Source organism: Ciconia boyciana, chromosome 4 (genome assembly GCF_034638445.1).
Source record: "Ciconia boyciana chromosome 4, ASM3463844v1, whole genome shotgun sequence".
NCBI lineage: Eukaryota > Metazoa > Chordata > Aves > Ciconiiformes > Ciconiidae > Ciconia > Ciconia boyciana.
The window spans coordinates 2,967,114-2,984,992 of record NC_132937.1 but is presented as its reverse complement, the minus strand read 5'-3'; the positions used below and the strand labels follow the sequence as shown (position 1 = coordinate 2,984,992).

Genomic DNA, 17,879 nt, shown 5'->3' with positions numbered 1-17,879 from the left:
ACCAAAGCCAGCTCAGGTCAGGTCACTGCTGCACTTGCACTGCTTCTTGTAAGGCTTCTCCTCCATTTGTTCAGGTGGTTCCGGCTGTAGTAATTCCTATAACATGCAACTCAAATCATGGGTTACAACAAGTTAAAGGTATATCCATTACAATGTCCACCCCTGGTCTCTTTGGGCTAGACCATCGGGTTTAACATTGCAATGAAGTCCTCCCCTTGCCCCTGCTCCAGCTTAGACAGACTGCAGTCCCTTAGGAGTGTACCTGCTCCAAGTGGAGCCTTATCTATGAGCCACAGTCTCTCCAGGGGTATACCTGCTGCGGCATAGACTTATCCACAGCCACAGTCCCTTCAGAAGTAAATCTGCTCCAACATGGCCTTACCCATAGCTGCAGTCCCTCCAGCGGGGTACCTGCTCTGTCATGGGCTTATCCACAGCCACACACTTTGAGGTGCTCCAACATGGCCTCATGCACAGCCACTGATGCTTCAAGGTGTACCTGCTGCAGCATGGACTTATCCACAGCCACAGATGCTTTGAGGTGTACCTTCTCCAGTGTGGACTTATCCTTGGGCCACAATCCATTCAGAGGTATACCTGCTGAAGCACAGACACCATGGCCACAGACGCTTCGAGATGTACCTGCTTTGGCATGGACTTATCCACGGCCACAGACACTTCAGGGTGTCCTGCTCCCACGTGGACTCATCCATGGGTCACAGTCCTGTCGACTTGAGTTCACACTGGAGTTCCAGCCTGTCCAGTGCAGCAGCACAGAAACAGCAGCGATGCCCTGGCCATCTGCCAGCCCAGACACATGGCCATTGCTGTTATCAAAATGTTCCCAGGGACAGTACAGTAAGATGATCAGCAGTACAGCAGCACAGCAAGCAGCGAAAGCAAAAAGCAGCCACTAACAAGCACTAGACTCTAATATACAGTAAGGCAAGCAAGCCCCATGGCAAGCACAGGAGCCTGCCGATTAATAGCTAAACATCAATAACAGCTATAAATTCACTCTAGCACATTCCAATCAAATCTGTCATTATCTCCAACCCTTCGAGCCCCACATTGGGCGCCAAAAAGGACTGTTGTGGTTTAACCCCAGTCGGCAACTAAGCACCACACGGACACTTGCTTGCTCCCCTCACAGTGGGATGGAGGAGTGAACTGGAAGGGTAAAAGTGAGAAAACTCGTGGGTTGAGATAAAGACAGTTTAATAGGGAAAGCAAAAGCCGTGCATGCAAGCAAAGCAAAAGAAGGAATTAATTCACTACTGCCCATCAGCAGACAGGTGTTTAGGGCCATCTCCAGGAAAGCAGGGCTCCATCACGCGTAACGGTTACTTGGGAACACAAATGCCATCACTCCAAACGTCCCCCTTTCCTTCTTCTTCCCTCATTTTTTTAATTGCTGAGCATGACATCATATGGTATGGAATACCCCTTTGGTCAGTTGGGGTCAGCTGTCCCAGCTGTGTCCCCTCCCAATTTCTTGTGCACCTGGCAGAGAATGGGAAGCTGAAAAGTCCTTGATTTAGTATAAGCACTATTTAGCAACAACTAAAACATCTCTGTAGTATCAACACTGTTTTCAGCACAAATCCAAAACATAGCCCCATACCAGCCACTATAAAGAAAATTAACTCTATCCCAGCCAAAACCAGCACATCCACCATCCATGAGTCAGTATAGAGATAGAGCACTGGCCACTTTTCTCTTTCAGCAATGTCTAAAGCCAACTGGATGGCCTTCACTTCTGCAAATTGGCTCTATTCATCTTCTCCTTCATCAGTTTCTACAGCTTGTCATATAGGACTCCATACAGCAGCTTTCCATCTCCGATGTTTTCCTACAATACGACAGGACCCATCAGTGAACAGGGCATACTGCTTCTCATTTTCTGGTAGTTTATTGTACAGTGGGGCCTCCTCAGCACGCGTCACCTCCTCCTCTGGCGATATTCCAAAATCTTTGCCTTCTGGCCAGTCCATAATTACTTCCAAGATTCCTGGGCGACTGGGGTTTCCTATTTGAGCCTGCTGTGTGATCAGTGCAACCCACTTAATCCATGTAGCATCAGTTGCATGATGTGTGGAGGGGACCCTCCCTTTGAACATCCAGCCCAGCACCAGCAGCCAGGGTGCCAGGAGGAGCTGTGCTTCAGTACCAACCACTTCCGAAGCAGCTCGAACCCCTTCATATGCTGCCAATATCTCTTTTTCAGTTGGAGTACAGTGGGCCTCGGATCCTCTGTATCCCCGACTCCAAAACCCTAGGGGTCGACCTTGAGTCTCCCCTGGTGCTTTCTGCCAGAGGCTCCAGGTAGGGCCATTCTCTCCAGCTGCAGTGTAGAGCACATTCATTACATCTTGCCCTGCCCGGACTGGCCCAAGGGCTACTGCATGAACTATCTCCTGTTTAATTTGTTCAAAGGCTTGTTGTTGCTCAGGGCCCCATTTGAAATCGTTCTTCTTCCGGGTCACTTGATAGAGAGGGCTTACAATCAGACTGTAACTTGGAATAGGCATTCTCCAAAAACCCACAACGCCTAAGAAAGCTTGTGTTTCCTTTTTGCTAGTTGGTGGAGACATGGCTGTTATTTTGTTAATCACATCCATTGGGATCTGACGACGTCCATCTTGCCATTTTATTCCTAAAAACTGGATCTCCTGTGCAGGTCCCTTGACCTTATTTTGTTTTATGGCAAAACCAGCTTTCAGGAGGATCTGGACTATTTTCTTCCCTGTCTCAAGAACTTCTTCTGCTGTATTGCCCCACATGATAATGTCATCAATGTATTGCAGATGTTCTGGATCTTCACCCTGTTCCAGTGCAGTCTGGATCAGTCCATGGCAAATGGTAGGGCTGTGTTTCCACCCCTGGGGCAGTCGATTCCAAGTGTACTGGACGCCCCTCCAAGTGAAAGCAAACTGTGGCCTGCACTCTGCTGCCAAAGGGATTGAGAAGAACGCATTAGCGATATCACTTGTAGAATACCATTTGGCTGCTTTTGACTCCAGTTCGTATTGAAGTTCCAGCATGTCTGGCATGGCAGCACTCAGCGGTGGCATGACTTCCTTCAGGCCACGATAGTCTACTGTTAGTCTCCACTCTCCATTAGACTTTCTCACTGGCCATATAGGGCTGTTAAAAGGTGAACAAGTCTTACTGATCACTCCTTGGCTCTCCAGTCTACGAATCAGCTCATGGATGGGAATCAGGGAGTCTCGGTTGGTGTGATATTGCCTCAGGTGCAATGTTGTGGTAGCGATTGGCACCTGTTGTGCTTCGACCCTCAGCAACCCCACAACAGAAGGGTCCTCTGAGAGATCAGGCAGGGTGGACAACTGTTTAATTTCCTCCTTCTCCAAGGCAGCTATACCAAAAGCCCACCGGTACCCTTTTGGGTCCTTGAAATACCCTCTCCTGAGGTAGTCTAGGCCAAGGATGCACGGAGCCTCTGGGCCAGTCACAATGGGGTGCTTCTGCCACTCATTCCCACTTCGGCTCACTTTGGCCTCCAATACAGTTAGCTGTTGGGATCCCCCTGTCACTCCAGAAATACAGATGGGTTCTGCCCCTATATAGCTTGATGACATTAGGGTACACTGTGCACCGGTGTCTACTAGAGCCTTATACTCCTGTGGGTCTGATGTGCCAGGCCATTGAATCCACACAGTCCAGTAAACCCGGTTGTCCCTTTCCTCCACCTGGCTGGAGGCAGGGCCCCTCTAGTCCTGGTCATAGTATTCATTACCCGCTTCTTGTATATACGAGTCAGGAGGTCTTTCATTCAAACCAAGAGTAAGATCAGCCCTTTTACTCTGTCTGGGGAACTGTCCACTGGAAACCGGAGCAGCAATTTTCCTGGAAGAACCCCCTTTGGTGATTGTTTTTCCTTGCAACTCACATACCCATGCCTTTAGGGTCGAGGTAGGTTTTCCATCCCACTTCCTCATGTCCTCTCCGTGGTCACACAGGTAAAACCATAGGGTGCCCGGTGGTGTGTACCCTCTATATCCTCTCCCTTGAGCAGAAAAACGCTGACTCCTAATGGCTGAGATGCTGGTCTGTACAGGTGGAGAGTAGGACCTGTCCTCTTTGAGTTGCTGGACCTTCTGGGACAGTTTCTCCACAGCTGAGACAAGGGAGGAAGAGATACTTTCTTCGTATTCCCGGAGTTGTCTAGCCACTTCATCCACTGTTGGACCCTCTCCGTCTTTCCAGGTCAGTATTGCCAATGATTTGGCACATGACGCTGCTGCGTTCCGTACCAACTTCTGCCACATGGGTCGTGTGCCCTGGACTTCATGTGGATCTTTGGATAACTGCTCATTGTTTACGTCACCATAAACCACCTCCAGCACGGCTAATTCCCTCAGGTACTGGATGTCTCTCTATGGTGGTCCGTTTGCCTCGGCAATATATCGCCCCATTTCCTGGGGCGGTATATAACATCTTCCTTGAAGGGATATCTTTCCTTCATACCTGACAGGAGCCACCTCCAGAGGCTGAGGACTTGTGCCCCTTTTCCAATCGCTTTGTCAATGCCCCCTTCCCTAGAAAGGGATCCCAGCTTTTTGGCTTCCTTACCCTCTAATTCCAGGCTACTGGCCCCGTTATCGCAGCATCGGAGCAGCCAGGTGACAATGTGCTCACCTGGACGACGGCTGAAATCTTTTCGCATATCTCGCAGCTCACTCAGAGATAGGGATTGGGTGGTTTCCATCTCATCCATGAGTTCTTTGTCTTCCTCTTCCTCTCCCTGTGATGGCCCTGGTCTTTCATCTTCCCTTTCTAAACGAGCTGACTTTCTCTTCCAAGATTTCTTCTTCTGTATAGGCACGACTCATACCGACACGAGTTGGTTCCCTTGTTCCGTGATTCAACCGCAGTATCTGTCGCCAGGCTGAAGTAGCCGCAGTGCCTGTCACAGGTGGCGCTGGAGTAGCCGCAGTGCCTGTCGCTTTGTTGCCAGATCCAGAGATTCTGCCAGACCTTCTCTTCCCCTTGAGGATACTGAAGAGTGTTGAACAGGGCTCGGTAGGCATAGGCCAGGCCCCAGCACGTTGCAGTGATTTGTGTCTCTCTGGAATTGCTAGGGTGACAGCATACTTTTTCAAATATTTTACTAGTTTTTCAGGATTCTGCACTTGTTCAGGGGTGAATTTGCAAAACAGTGCCCACCATCCTAGGCATTTGCCCATGCTATCCCCCACACCCTGCCACTCATAACTATCCAGCCTTGGGGCAGAGCTCTGGATGGTATTCTTAATTAGTTGCTAAACCTTAAACAAGGGCTGAAACACATTCAGGAGGCATAGCAATAGGAACATGCTGGTTTGAACATCCCAAGGATATTCAAAATTCTCAGGAGCTATTGTAATTAGCCTGGAGAGGAAGGGGAAGATGGAGGAAGATTTCTCCCCCATAGGTTGGCTCTCTGAGGAGAAAAGTTAAAAAGTGTAATTATCAATAATTTCCATAGATGGCTCCCGAAGCACAGAGGTGACGGCAATGCTGAGTACAAAGACGAGATCGATTTCACGACCAACAATTTTATCATAGCATAAGCCAGTGTTACACAGTGCAGCAAAGCGATAACCTTAATCCATCTCCCAGAGGTGATAAACAGCACACAAATACTGATAAACAAGTAGGGCAATACCCTAACCCTTGATACGGCAAGTAAGGTGTTACATAACACAACTGTGAGAACCAGTAAATCGACATTGTGACCTGTGACTACTAAACTAATATAATAAATGCTTATAACAAATTTGTTTTAAGACACTGTTGTCAGATCTGTTGTTATCTCAACCCTTCAAGCCCCATGTTGGACGCCAAAAAGGACTGTCATGGTTTAGCTTCAGTCGGCAACTAAGCACCACGTAGCCGCTCGCTCACCCTCCCCACCCCGCCCCCGGTGGGATGGAGGACAGAATCGGAAGAGCTCAAGTAAGCAAAATCCTGGGCTGAGATAAGAACAATTTAATATTTGAAATTAAATTAAATAAAATAATAGTAATAAATTGTAATTAAATGGAAAATAACAAGAGAGGGGGAGAGAGAGGAACAAAACCCAGGGAAAAACAAAACAAAAAAAGTGATGCATTGGCTCACCACCCGCCGACCGATGCCCAGCCACTCCCCGAGCAGCAATCGCTACCCCCCGGCCAGCTCCCCTCAGTTTATATACTGAGCATGATGTCATATGGTATGGAATAGCCCTTTGGCCAGTTTGGGTCAGCTGTCCTGGCTATGCCCCCTCCCAGTTTCTTGTGCACCTGGCAGAGCATGGGAAGCTGAAAAGTCTTTGACCAGTGTAAACACCACTTAGCAACAGCCAAAACATCAGCATGTTATCAATATTATTCTCATACTAAAATCCAAAGCACAGCACTATACCAGCTACTAGGAAGAAAATTAACTCTATCCCAGCTGAAACCAGGACAAACACAGGCCATCCTGTATTGTTGTTTATAAAGGAATCAAACAGTTAGTGTTTATTTGACCCAGACTTTCAATGGCCTCTGCCCGACTTCATAAGTATGGAGAGATGAGCAAGAGGCTTTTCTGCTGGAGCAGCTGTTAAAGACTACTCACATCAACAACCCCTGCTGTGCTGTGCAGAGATTCTGTTCGCCTCTGTAGTGAGAATATTCGTATGGCCAAAGCTCAACTGGAGTTGAAGCTGACCAATACTGTGAAGGACAACAAAAAGAGCTTTTTTAAGTATGTTAATAGCAAAAGGAGGACTAAAGAAAACACTGGTCCATTACTTGATGAGGTTGGTCACCTCACAAATAGGAATGAAGGTAAAGCAGAGACGTTTTGGGCTCCACAATATAAGAAGGATATAAAAATATTAGAATGTGTCCAAAGGAGGACAACAAAGATGGTGAAAGGACTAAAGGACATGACTTATGAGGAGCAGCTGAGGATACTAGGTTTTGTTCAGCTTAGAGGAGACTGAGGGGTGACCTCATTGCTGTCTACAACTTCCTCATGGGGGGATGCAGAAAGGGAGATGCTGATCTCTTCTCTCTGGTGTTTGGTGATAGAACACGAGGGAATGGTTTACAGCTGTGTCAGGGGAAGTTCAGATTGGATATTAGGAAAAAGTTCTTTACTGAGAGGGTGATTGGTCACTGGAACTAGCTCCCCAGGGAAGTCGTTCATGGCCCCAAGCCTGTCAGTGTTCAAGAAGTGTTTGGACAACGCTCTTAGATATACGGTTTAACGTTTAGGTTGCCCTGTGTGGAGTCAGGAGTTGGACTCGATGATCCTTGTGGGTCCCTTCCAACTTAGGTTATTCTATTCTATTCTATTCTATTCTGTTCTGTTCTGTTCTATTCTATATGTAAATTTTGTACACTGTTAGAACTATGGACTCAGAATATAAGTTGCTTGGAAAAAATGAAATAAGATTTATGGATTCACTGGCTCACATTAACCTTAATTTTGTCACTTTATCCTTGCTCAGCAGAAAAGTGGTTTATAATAAGAATATGGGGTATCATGAGCTCTGGCATATGTCATGGGGAAAGAAATGGTCTCTGTAATTTACAATATTTGCAAATCAGACCTGAGATTGCTGTTTCCTCACTATATAACATTTGGAGTTCTAAATTTAATTTATTATTCTAATAGTATTGAAATAAATTCATGGCACCTTTTTAACACTTTTCATTATTTCATATCTGAAAAGGTTTTGAGTGTGAAAAGCCCTGACTTTTTAGGAGGTCTGATATGGCTATTAATACCAAATGAAGTTTAGATTTATGAAATCACTTCTATGCAGAGAGCTGATATTTTTGCAGTATTTAGAATAAGTTACTTTCATATTATGATGTGACTCAGATAGTAGGCATTTGACCTTTTGGGTTTTTTCACCTTTTAAAACACATCCGCTCCCACAAATATGGAACAGTAGTTTCTCTAAAATTTTCCTCAGAAAGTAATCTTTGGCGTTGAAATAACCATTCTAAGTTTTTCTTTGTAAAAGAGACTCAAATCCTAATTAGGAATGGAAGCAGGATTACAACCTTCCCTGTGTAATCTTCTCTGTAGCATCATAATGAATTCCATGTGAGTAGTGATGAGGAGGATAAATAACAATAAACAAAATAGCTGAGACAGACATGTACACTGGAAATGGCAGTTTCACATTTTATATGAGCATTGATTTGGTTGTGGTATTGAAATTTTTTCCTCCTCTTTTTTCTTTAAGCTCGCCATCATCTCCTGCTTCTGGCAAACCCCAGTGGAAACCATCTGAAGCAGATGAATTGTCTCTACCAAAAAGTAAACTGAACACCCAAGATGGGATTCAGATTCTTGGTAGCCTGGGATCTTCTAACTGCACTCAGTCCAAGATAAAAGCTGAAGACTCAGATAAAATCCTGCACCAGTTGTTGGGGAAGGAAATCTCTGAAAATGTCTGTATGCAGGAAAAGCTAACTTTGCAATTTCAGGATGCTCATGCTTCCTCCAAGAATGTGAAGAAGATTCTGCCAGAGAAAAGGGAGCTGAAGTTAGCCAGACTGAGGCAAATTATGCAGAGGTCTTTCAGCGAGTCTGACACAAACTCAGCTAATTCTGAGGACCGTAAGAACCTCCCTGCGAAAAGAACTGACAAACCAAGGCCTCAGCCCATAATGGAAAGTGTTGAGAGCACAGAGAGTTTGCACCTGATGATTAAGAAACACACTTCAGCAGCAAGGCACCACTTCCCTTTTGGCATCAGAGTTTCTAAGCCTGTGGATGGCCACGGTCCCTCCCCTACTTCAGAGAGCAGCAATCCAGATAATGAAGCCCAGTATCAGTCTGGTACTGTACCTCAGAGACAGTTTTCTGGAGGCAACTCTTCATCCAGCACTGACAGTGCCACTGCTCAAAAGGTTGCCACAAGCCCTAAGAGCGCTCTCAAGTCTCCATCTTCAAAGCGCAGAATATCCCAATATTTGAAACTCAGAGTAAGCTTTGAGGAGCCTGTGGTGCAGGTGGAGCTAACAGAATCAAAACTGAATGAGGAAAAGGATAAAGACCAGGGCAAAGCACTTTTGCAGGCTCCACCCAGCACTGGAGAACCAGTTGGAGACCAGCTGAAAAGGCCTTTTGGAACCTTTAGATCCATAATGGAGACACTCAGTGGTAACCAGAATAACAACAACAACTGTCAAACAGCAAACTTGATCAAAACCTCATTGATGCTGCCTTTTACCTCATTAGGAAGGAAGATAGCAGATAGCAAGGCAAATCCAGAAACACCTACGAAAGGAAGAAACAAGACAGTGAGTGCACTGAAAGGAGGAAGTGCCTTTTTTTCTCTTTTTAACTAATGAATAATTTTGTCAGCTTCTTTTTCCTACCTTTCCATAGCAAAAGGATACACACAAGTACTCAATTATATTTGACCAGTAGAAAGCCAGTCCACTGTTATAATTTTGGAAGGCTTTTTCAAGGGGTGGCAGGTATTGGTGGCAGGTACTCTTGGTGCACACGGTACACTTGCTTTGTGTTGAAAGGTCTCCACAGACATGTGATTCACCTGGAACTGATGTTTGATGTTGCTCTGATGTCACAGTCCGTTTGGATCTCTCAAATTTACAGGACAACATACTCTGTAAATTAAACTTTATTTTATGAGCTCATTAGGAAAACAAACAAACACAACAAGCAAGGGCTCAATCTCCTTTGTACAGACTAGTCTAACACATGAATTCACTAATTCATCACTTAATTCACAAGGCTTCTCACTCACAAGTTCTCTAATTCATAACTCGGAACTTGTAACTCGTGCACCTATGAGCAAAAGAAAAGAATTAGTTACCTAGCCAATGGTGAGAGTGCTCATCCTTCCTCCTCCATCACAGTGCGGGCATCCCCTGTATCACATTGGGAAGCATGAAAGCCTCAGCAGTTCAGCTGCTGTTGGATTCGCTTCAAAAGCTTTTTGGGTAACCTGATGTTGTATACCTTCCAGCTTGGAGGTTTGGTCTATACCATTTTCATGAGTTAGCAGATTCTGAAGAAACTGCCAGACAATCAATATGCAAGGATTATGGCTGCAGGAGACAGCAAGCTGCAGGTGATAATGGCTGCATAATGACCTTTAGCCCTTTCTGGCCACCTGTCCTGTCTACATGGTGCTTTTGCTTTGACCTAATGGCACCGCTCCCAGCATACATCAGGCCTTAGCATGAGCTGGGTTAGCCAAAATCTGAGCAGGAGTTGAGTGAACAGTCATGCTCCACCCCCTTGGTAGAGACCAAACATCTAGCAAACCCATTGCCTTGGCAAGTGGAGGTACTGTTACTCCTCTTGCCTCGCTGGGAGTGAGGGTAGAGGAAAGTTTTGAGCACTTTTACTTAAGTCTGGCTTCACAATTTTTTGATCAGGTAACAATTGATGGTATATGCTCTCAACATGGCGAGATAAGCAATAAACACAGATACACAAGCATACTAATAAAATAGAACACAATAATATAATGATCATAGGATGTAACATAAGGTGCAATATGCCAGTTGCGAATGGTGCATATCCCATTAAAATGTCATACCAGTGATGTCCAGCAGTTTGTTCAATTTCTGTTGCAATTCTGACAATTCAGCCAGTATCGTGTTTGATAGCAATAGTCACTTGTTTTTGGTATGTAATAGCTTTTTCATAGCTGGTGATTAAGGATTCCAGTTCTTCAGTTTGAGAGTATACTGTCCCATATTGGTCCTAAGGGTACAGACCATGTTGTAGGCCAGTATTCCACCAGCATCGATGTGAGGTTAGCTTTATGGCTTCTATAAGTCGTCCACAGGTCTCTAGTGCTGTAACATTGCATGGGTGTTCTCAGGCAGGAGCGATTGTTTTGTTCCCATCATTCCACAGAACATCACAAAGTGACACCACACATATACAACCTGGTTTTCCCTTAAGTACAACTGTGCAATTGTCATACACTGAGTCTAAATAATAGGTACCTGAGGATATATTACTTGAACATGGGTCTTGCATTACTAAACATTCAGGGCAGTACCATTCATGGTTTCCCCATTATTCACATCCACGAGTATCGATTAGATTGCCTTGGTTATCCATCCATTTTATTCCTTGGACTGGAGCCCATATTCTATTAGCTACAATGATGGGAAGTGGGGTGTATTGGTAAATGGGTTATTCTTTAATTTTCTTATTCACAGTGCAGTAATGAATAGATCCATTTAACAGGTTACTTTTGCTTCCCACCTCTGAGTATACAATTTTGAGGAACCGGGATTTACAACTCTGGCACCAACCCAATAATAGGGTCCCTTAACACAGCGGGATTTCTACTATGGACCCAGTTGGCTTGTTGTTCATATTCATTTGTAGCAAAGTTTTGCATAGTAACACGTGTTAGAAACAAAATTGTGACCACCAGTGTACATGTCCTTCAAAATCTGTTGGAGCTTTTTCTGTGGGTTAAGACTAATCGTCAGGGTTTTAGTAGTTGTGTCTATCCCCTTTACTATATCCATGGTCTGACCAATTATAGCTTGTTTGCTTAATTGTCCTAGCCTAGACATTTTATTATTAACAGTCTCCAAGTCCATAGTATTTAACACTCCTGTGCCCAATCCAGCAGCTCCCAATCCTGTTGAAAGATCCCTAACTGTGTGGGTTTTCCAGTAGGACTTAAGTCATTGATCTTATATAGGTATTGTCCATTGTGAGCAATTTGGATATACTTTACTAATATTAGCATTGTCCCAGTGAATCTTAAAGTAAAATTCACGTACTTCAGAAGTAAAAACTGCAAATCTTTCAGGAAATCCTTGGGCAACTATTACTGGTGGTGTAGTAGTGGTAGTGGGAATCAGGGAAATGTCAAATTGCATACTGCCCACTGTGGTGCATGAGCCTTGACTTTGATGGTTAATTGGCACACAAACTCCCATAATGAATTCCAACAGCTCCATTCCCAGTAGGCATTGCCATCCCTTGCTGGGGTTACCTGATATTGTTACATGTGTGCAATTGTGTAACAGGACAAACTTAATAGGTCCTTCAGTGGTATCGTGATCATATTGTAGGGCAGTGTCTCCATCTAGAATGTGAGTATTAGTCTCCCTGACCCAAGTCCAGGTTCCTGGATACAGACTACTAACACTTAAGCAAAAGGTAAGGTTAGTGTGGGTGGTCAGGTGGATGCCTTGGTTCTTGCTGCCCCACTGGTGGGTTTTGGATATGTTGGGCCTCACTGTCCATGTTACAGCAGAGGTTACCAACTTCTGTGGGTTTACTTGATTATTGCATAGCGCATCAACATTTATGTGGTAGTATGCCAGATTTCCCAATGCAAGGGTTAGAATTGTCTGATATATGAAGGTTCTTATCTTTTTAGATGTTGCCAACATTCTCTCCAGTGATAACAAAGTTCCAGGGAATACTTAGTGTACTTTCTAGATGGATACTTCCCATAGTGTGCAGATTGGATGAAGGCTTTCACTTATTCGTCCAGGAGGTCAATAGCTCCTAGGGAGGGAGAAAGAAGACTTAGGTCTTGGATCATATCCAAGCCTCAGTAATGATTAATTTCATTCCCACATGTAAAAGTCAGTTCTTGGCCAGCCAAGGAGGGAGACAAGGATGCTTAGTATAGAATTACCAAGGGAATTTATTCTCTCATATTAGCTATGAGCATAGCGGTACCTAATGCATGGAGGACCCCGATACAGAGGACAGCAGGGTTTATATATGTTATAATACAGTTGTGTAGACCAATCAAATTACTCATGTTAAGGGGTGGGCTAATCAGTTACTATTGCTCACATAATCAGTATGCACTTGTCCCATGCAGAATCAGTACGTGCTTGTCCCATGCAGGTGGTGTGGATGTATGGTCAGTGATGTGTTCATCATCTTCATTGTTCTAAACTGATGTCCCATGCAGGTGGAGTGGTTTTATACTGGATTCTGGTCGATTGCTGTTCTGGCCATTCATATATGCCTGGCTTTTTTGAAAGGCAAATCTTCTATTTTTTTATTGTCTGTATGGGGTGTTCTCAGCCGGTAAGAGCTGGCTTAGGTTGAGTCTTCAGGTCACATCGACCCTGAGGTAAAAGCTCATAGTCTCGGGTAGCGTTCGTTCTTCTAAGTAAGTCGTATTGCAGTTAGCGCCTTGCCTTTCACACACAGTATCCAGAGTTTCCCATATTCCTTTCCTTCGAAAGTGTTGCAAAGTGACCCAGCGTTTTCTGAGTGATGGGTGTTGAATTCTCACACGATCTCCTGGATGACACACCAAGGTGTTCAAAGCATCCTGCTGATGTTGGTTCAGCACAGGGGATTGTTCAAAACCTCTATCCATATCACCAGTAGGAGTCTGCCATGAGTTCAATGCTTGTACGGCTTCCCATAAGTTTCTTCCCTGATTAGTATTACCGTTTTGCTATTTGAGTTGTTGTTTAAGCAACCCGTTCTGTCTTTCTACTATACCATTACTCTGAGGTCAATAGGGTAAGTGGAAAGTCCACTTAATTCCATGCTTAAGACACCATTCCTGTACTATTCTATTTTTAAAATGTGACCCACTATCTGACTGTATCTCTTGTGGTTTTGGGTGCACAGCAAACCATTGGTTTAATCCTCCTACAGTTGCCAATCCAGATGCAGTGCGTGTAGGGTAAACATTACCCAAATCACTCACTATCTCAACTCCAGTTATAATGAATTTCCATCCTTCAGAGGTATGTGTCATCGGTCTGATATAGTCAACTTGCCAAGTACCCCAAAGGACTTGCCCTTCCCTGAGGTTTGCTTGTTGTTGACTTTTGACAAGATAATCCCTCATTTTGTTGTCTCACAAACAGGGTTTGTTACCCGGTGTGCAACACCCAATATGCACACAGAGCCGACATATCAGTTTATTTCAGGTTTTGCGCAAGACCGGGTGCTAGGTGGTAGCTCCACAAAGCTCGCACACCGCTCGTTCATGCAGGTACAATATTTATACAGTCTAGTTATATATATGCATAAGTAATTACACAAAGCAGTTTTCTATTGGTCTACATTTTCTTGTCTCAATCTTAAAGCTACAGTACTACTTTAATATTCTGCACATGCTCAAAGGTGAGGGGTCTCTGCTTGGGCCGGGGTCTCCAGCTCAAGGGGTGTGATTTTTAGTATTATAATGAGGATAGTTCTCGTAAGAGTGCTCCTTATCACACTTCTGCTAGCAGTTTCAGATTGTCCAAAAACATCTTACTTAGCTTACATATTTCTCCAGGATGTGCTTTACTCCCAAGGACAATAATTCTTGATTAGTCATTCCATGTTCCAGTATGAATCCCCCTTATCAACTTTACGTATGTCTCGGCCTTCCATTATCTTTAGAGCACTCATCATAGATAAGTGTTTAGGTCAGACTGATCTTCCATATGTACTTGTATAACACTGAATCTGATTGACTACAATTTCATTACAAAATCTACAAGTGGTCACTAGTTGAACTGCTTGTTGCTTAGTAATTGGCCAGCATCATCTTGCTGCATGCTGATATAGGTCATATGCACCAGTGTGTCCCAACCATCCATGCAGCCATTTACCTAACCATTCAATCAATACTCAAGGTAGAGGAAAATCTTGATGCATTTTTACTGGCTAAGTGGTTGGCCATATTGTTCCATTTGGCCACCTGAGTGGTATTTTTCTGGTGTACGGCTACATGCCCTATAGCAATAGAATGGGAGTTCGTGATCTGGTATATTTGTTCCCAATATTCCCTTCCCCATACATCTTGATTCCCTACCTACCAGCTGTGTTTTGCCCAGTTTCCTAGCCATTGTGTAGCACCAGCCCATACAGCATAGGAATTGGTGTATATGGCTGTCATGGTTTAGCCCCAGCTGGCAACTAAGCACTACACAGCCGCTCGCTCTACCCCGCCCCAGTGGGATGGGGCAGAGAATTGGAAGAGTAAAAGTGAGAAAACTTGTGGGTTGAGATAAAGACAGTTTAATAGGTAAAGCAAAAGCCATGCACACGAGCAAAGCAAAGCAAGGAATTCATTCACTCCTTCCCATTGGCAGGCAGGTGTTCAGCCATCTCCAGGAAAGCAGGGCTCTATCATGCGTAATGGTTACTTGGGAAGACAAATGCCATCACTCCGAATGTCCCCCCGCTTCCTTCTTCTTCCCTCAGTTTTTAATTGCTGAGCAGACATCATATGGTATGGAATATCCCTTTGGTCAGTTTGGGTCAGCTGTCCCAGCTGTGTCCCCTCCCAACTTCTTGTGCACCCCCAGCCTACTCGCTGGTGGGGTGGTGTGAGGAGCAGAAAAGGCCTTGACTCTGTGTAAGCACTGCTCAGCAATAACTAAAACATCCCTGTGTTATCAACACTGTTTTCAGCACAAATCCAAAACATAGCCCCATATCAGCCACTATAAAGAAAATTAACTCTGTCCCAGCCAAAACCAGCACAATGGCCTGTGCGCCATTTCTAAGAGCTAATACTGTGGCATAGAGCTCTACTAATTGAGCAGAACCTTCTATTCACTCAGTTACTACATATTCATCAGCTACAGATACAGCAGCAGCTGTTCCTTGCTGTTTACCCTGTATTTTGTGAGCATTCCCATCAGTAAACCAGACACCATCTGGTTGACGGGGGTTGAATTCAGGAACATCCTGGATAGGAGAGCATGGAGGCTCCATGTATTCGGTGGGCATTCCTATATGCTCCACAGCCTCAGTAACTTTATTCTCCTTAGTCAAGCCATCTGCAGTTACATAATGATGGATATACAGTGCCCACCTTTTTACAGTAGTTTCATGTGTTACACTTAAAGGTAGTGGTTTACCACCAATAACAGGTTTAAGAATAGCTATTGGCATGTAGAATTTTATACTTCTTCCCTGAGTCAAGGGTTCAGCTGCTACTAGCCCTTCATAAGCTGCTAATAGCACCTTTTCAAAAGTCAAGCAATTGTGCTGAGCATTCTGCCATGATTTGGAGCCAAAAGTAATAGGGAGTTCCTTGGAACCGTTAAGCCCTTGTTGCCATAGTCCCCACCAATATCCCTTCTCTCCCACCTGGATATGTAGTGAGAGGGGCTGCATAGGGTGGATGGGTCTCAATGATTGATATGCATTCACATTTTCCTTTAGAAGCTTCAGGGCCTCTTCATGTTGTGGAGTCCATTCCCAGATTGCATTTTTCTTCAGTAAGTTATAGAGTGGTCGTACTATTATACTAAATCCCAGAATACGTGCTCTCCAAAATCCTAAAGTCCCTAGCACAGCACGCAACTCCTTTTTATTCTCAGGGATGGGTAACTTGGATTTCTTGTAGCACCTCAGCAGGAACTGTTTTCCTCCCACCTATCCATCTGACTCCCAAAAAGGTTACTTCCTAGCTGGGTCCTTGTTTCTTGTCTTCTGGTACCTCTACCCCAATTGACTGTGGGTGTGTTATAATAGTGTCCATAGCCTGTTTCACAGGTTCTGCAGAGCATCCACCTATTAAGACATCATCTATATACTGCACCACAGTAACCTCTTGTGGTAATTTTAATGTTTCTAGCTCTTTAGCCAATGTAGCATGAGCAATGGTAGGACTGTGTTTAAAACCCTGTGGTAAGCGAGTAAATGTGTATTGGAGTCCCTGCCAGGTGAAAGTGAATGTCTCTCTATCTGTCTCCAGTATTAGGATCATAAAAAACCCATATCCTTCACATCTACTGTTGCCATTCATGGAAAGGCATTTTCATTAAGAAAATTGACTATGTCACTTTTACTGGGAACAGACACAATAAGTGTTTCAATGGCAGTGTTCAAGGTTCTGTAATCTACTGTTAGTTGCCACTTTCCATTAGGTTTCTTTACTGGACATATAGAAGAATTGTAGGGGGAATGAGACTTGACAACGATTCCCTGTTCTTCTAGCTCCTTTATCAATTCAGTAACAGGACAAATGGCATCAGAAGGTAACTTGTATTGTGGAATATTAACTAGCTTGCTATGGGGTAAAGAAGCAGCTGTTTGCAACAGGTTAACAGTCAGGGATGCGTCGATGCATGGTAAACTGTGGGGCAAAGAGGGTGGTGTCCCTATTTCACATTTTCCCCATGAGTCCACCCATGACTGACCCTTCAATACATCCACACCTAATATATTACAGGGACCTAGAAGTAAAGTCGGGCGGATTGTCCGTCCATTAGACAGAATTAGTTTAGCCCTGACCAGTGGGTGGGTAGTGATTTGCCCATTAACGCCTACAAAATAAACTAATTGCTTGCTAAGTGGAAGCTGTCCTTTGTAAATGTCCTTATCTACCATCGATATTTGGGCTCCTGTCTCAATGAAGAATGTTGTAAAGTAGCAATCATTAACTGCGACCATCATCTCGGAACTTGGATCCTTAGCAGAGGGAGTAGCGGCTGCCAGTACTTCCACTGATTCAAGCCCCGCCCCTGGTTTCCCCACATATTCGCGGTCTTTGGTCAGTTTGGGTCAGCTGTCCTGGCTATGTTCCCTCCCAACCTTTTGCCTACCCCCAGCCTACTGGCCTTTGCAGGAGGGTTGGAGAGACAGCCTTGATGCTGTGTGAGCACTGCTCAGCAGTAGCCAAAACATTGGTGTTATCATCAACACCATTCTAGCTATAAAGCACAGCACTATGAGGGCTGCTATGGGGAAAGTTAACTCCATCCCAGCCAGACCCAATACATTCACCAATTACTGTCACAGGCAAAACAGACTTGACTTGGGGAAAATTAATTTAATTTATTGCCAATTAAAAATAGAGTAGGATAGTGAGAAACAAAAACAAAACTAAAACCACCTTCTCTCTACCCCTCCTTTCTTCCCAGGCTAAATTTCACTCCTTCATT

General features: G+C 44.4%; 1 protein-coding gene across 9 annotated transcripts in view; it reads left to right on the top strand.

Annotated features, from left to right (window-relative positions):
• LOC140650892 (synphilin-1-like) overlaps positions 1–17,879 on the top strand; it is a 127,324-nt gene that overhangs the window by 101,624 nt on the left and 7,821 nt on the right. For all 9 annotated transcript variants that reach the window (XM_072859735.1, XM_072859734.1, XM_072859736.1 and 6 more), the window contains one exon: positions 8,237–9,299. In XM_072859735.1, the coding sequence (XP_072715836.1) occupies positions 8,237–9,299 (1,063 nt within the window). The remainder of the gene's footprint in view (positions 1–8,236; positions 9,300–17,879) is intronic.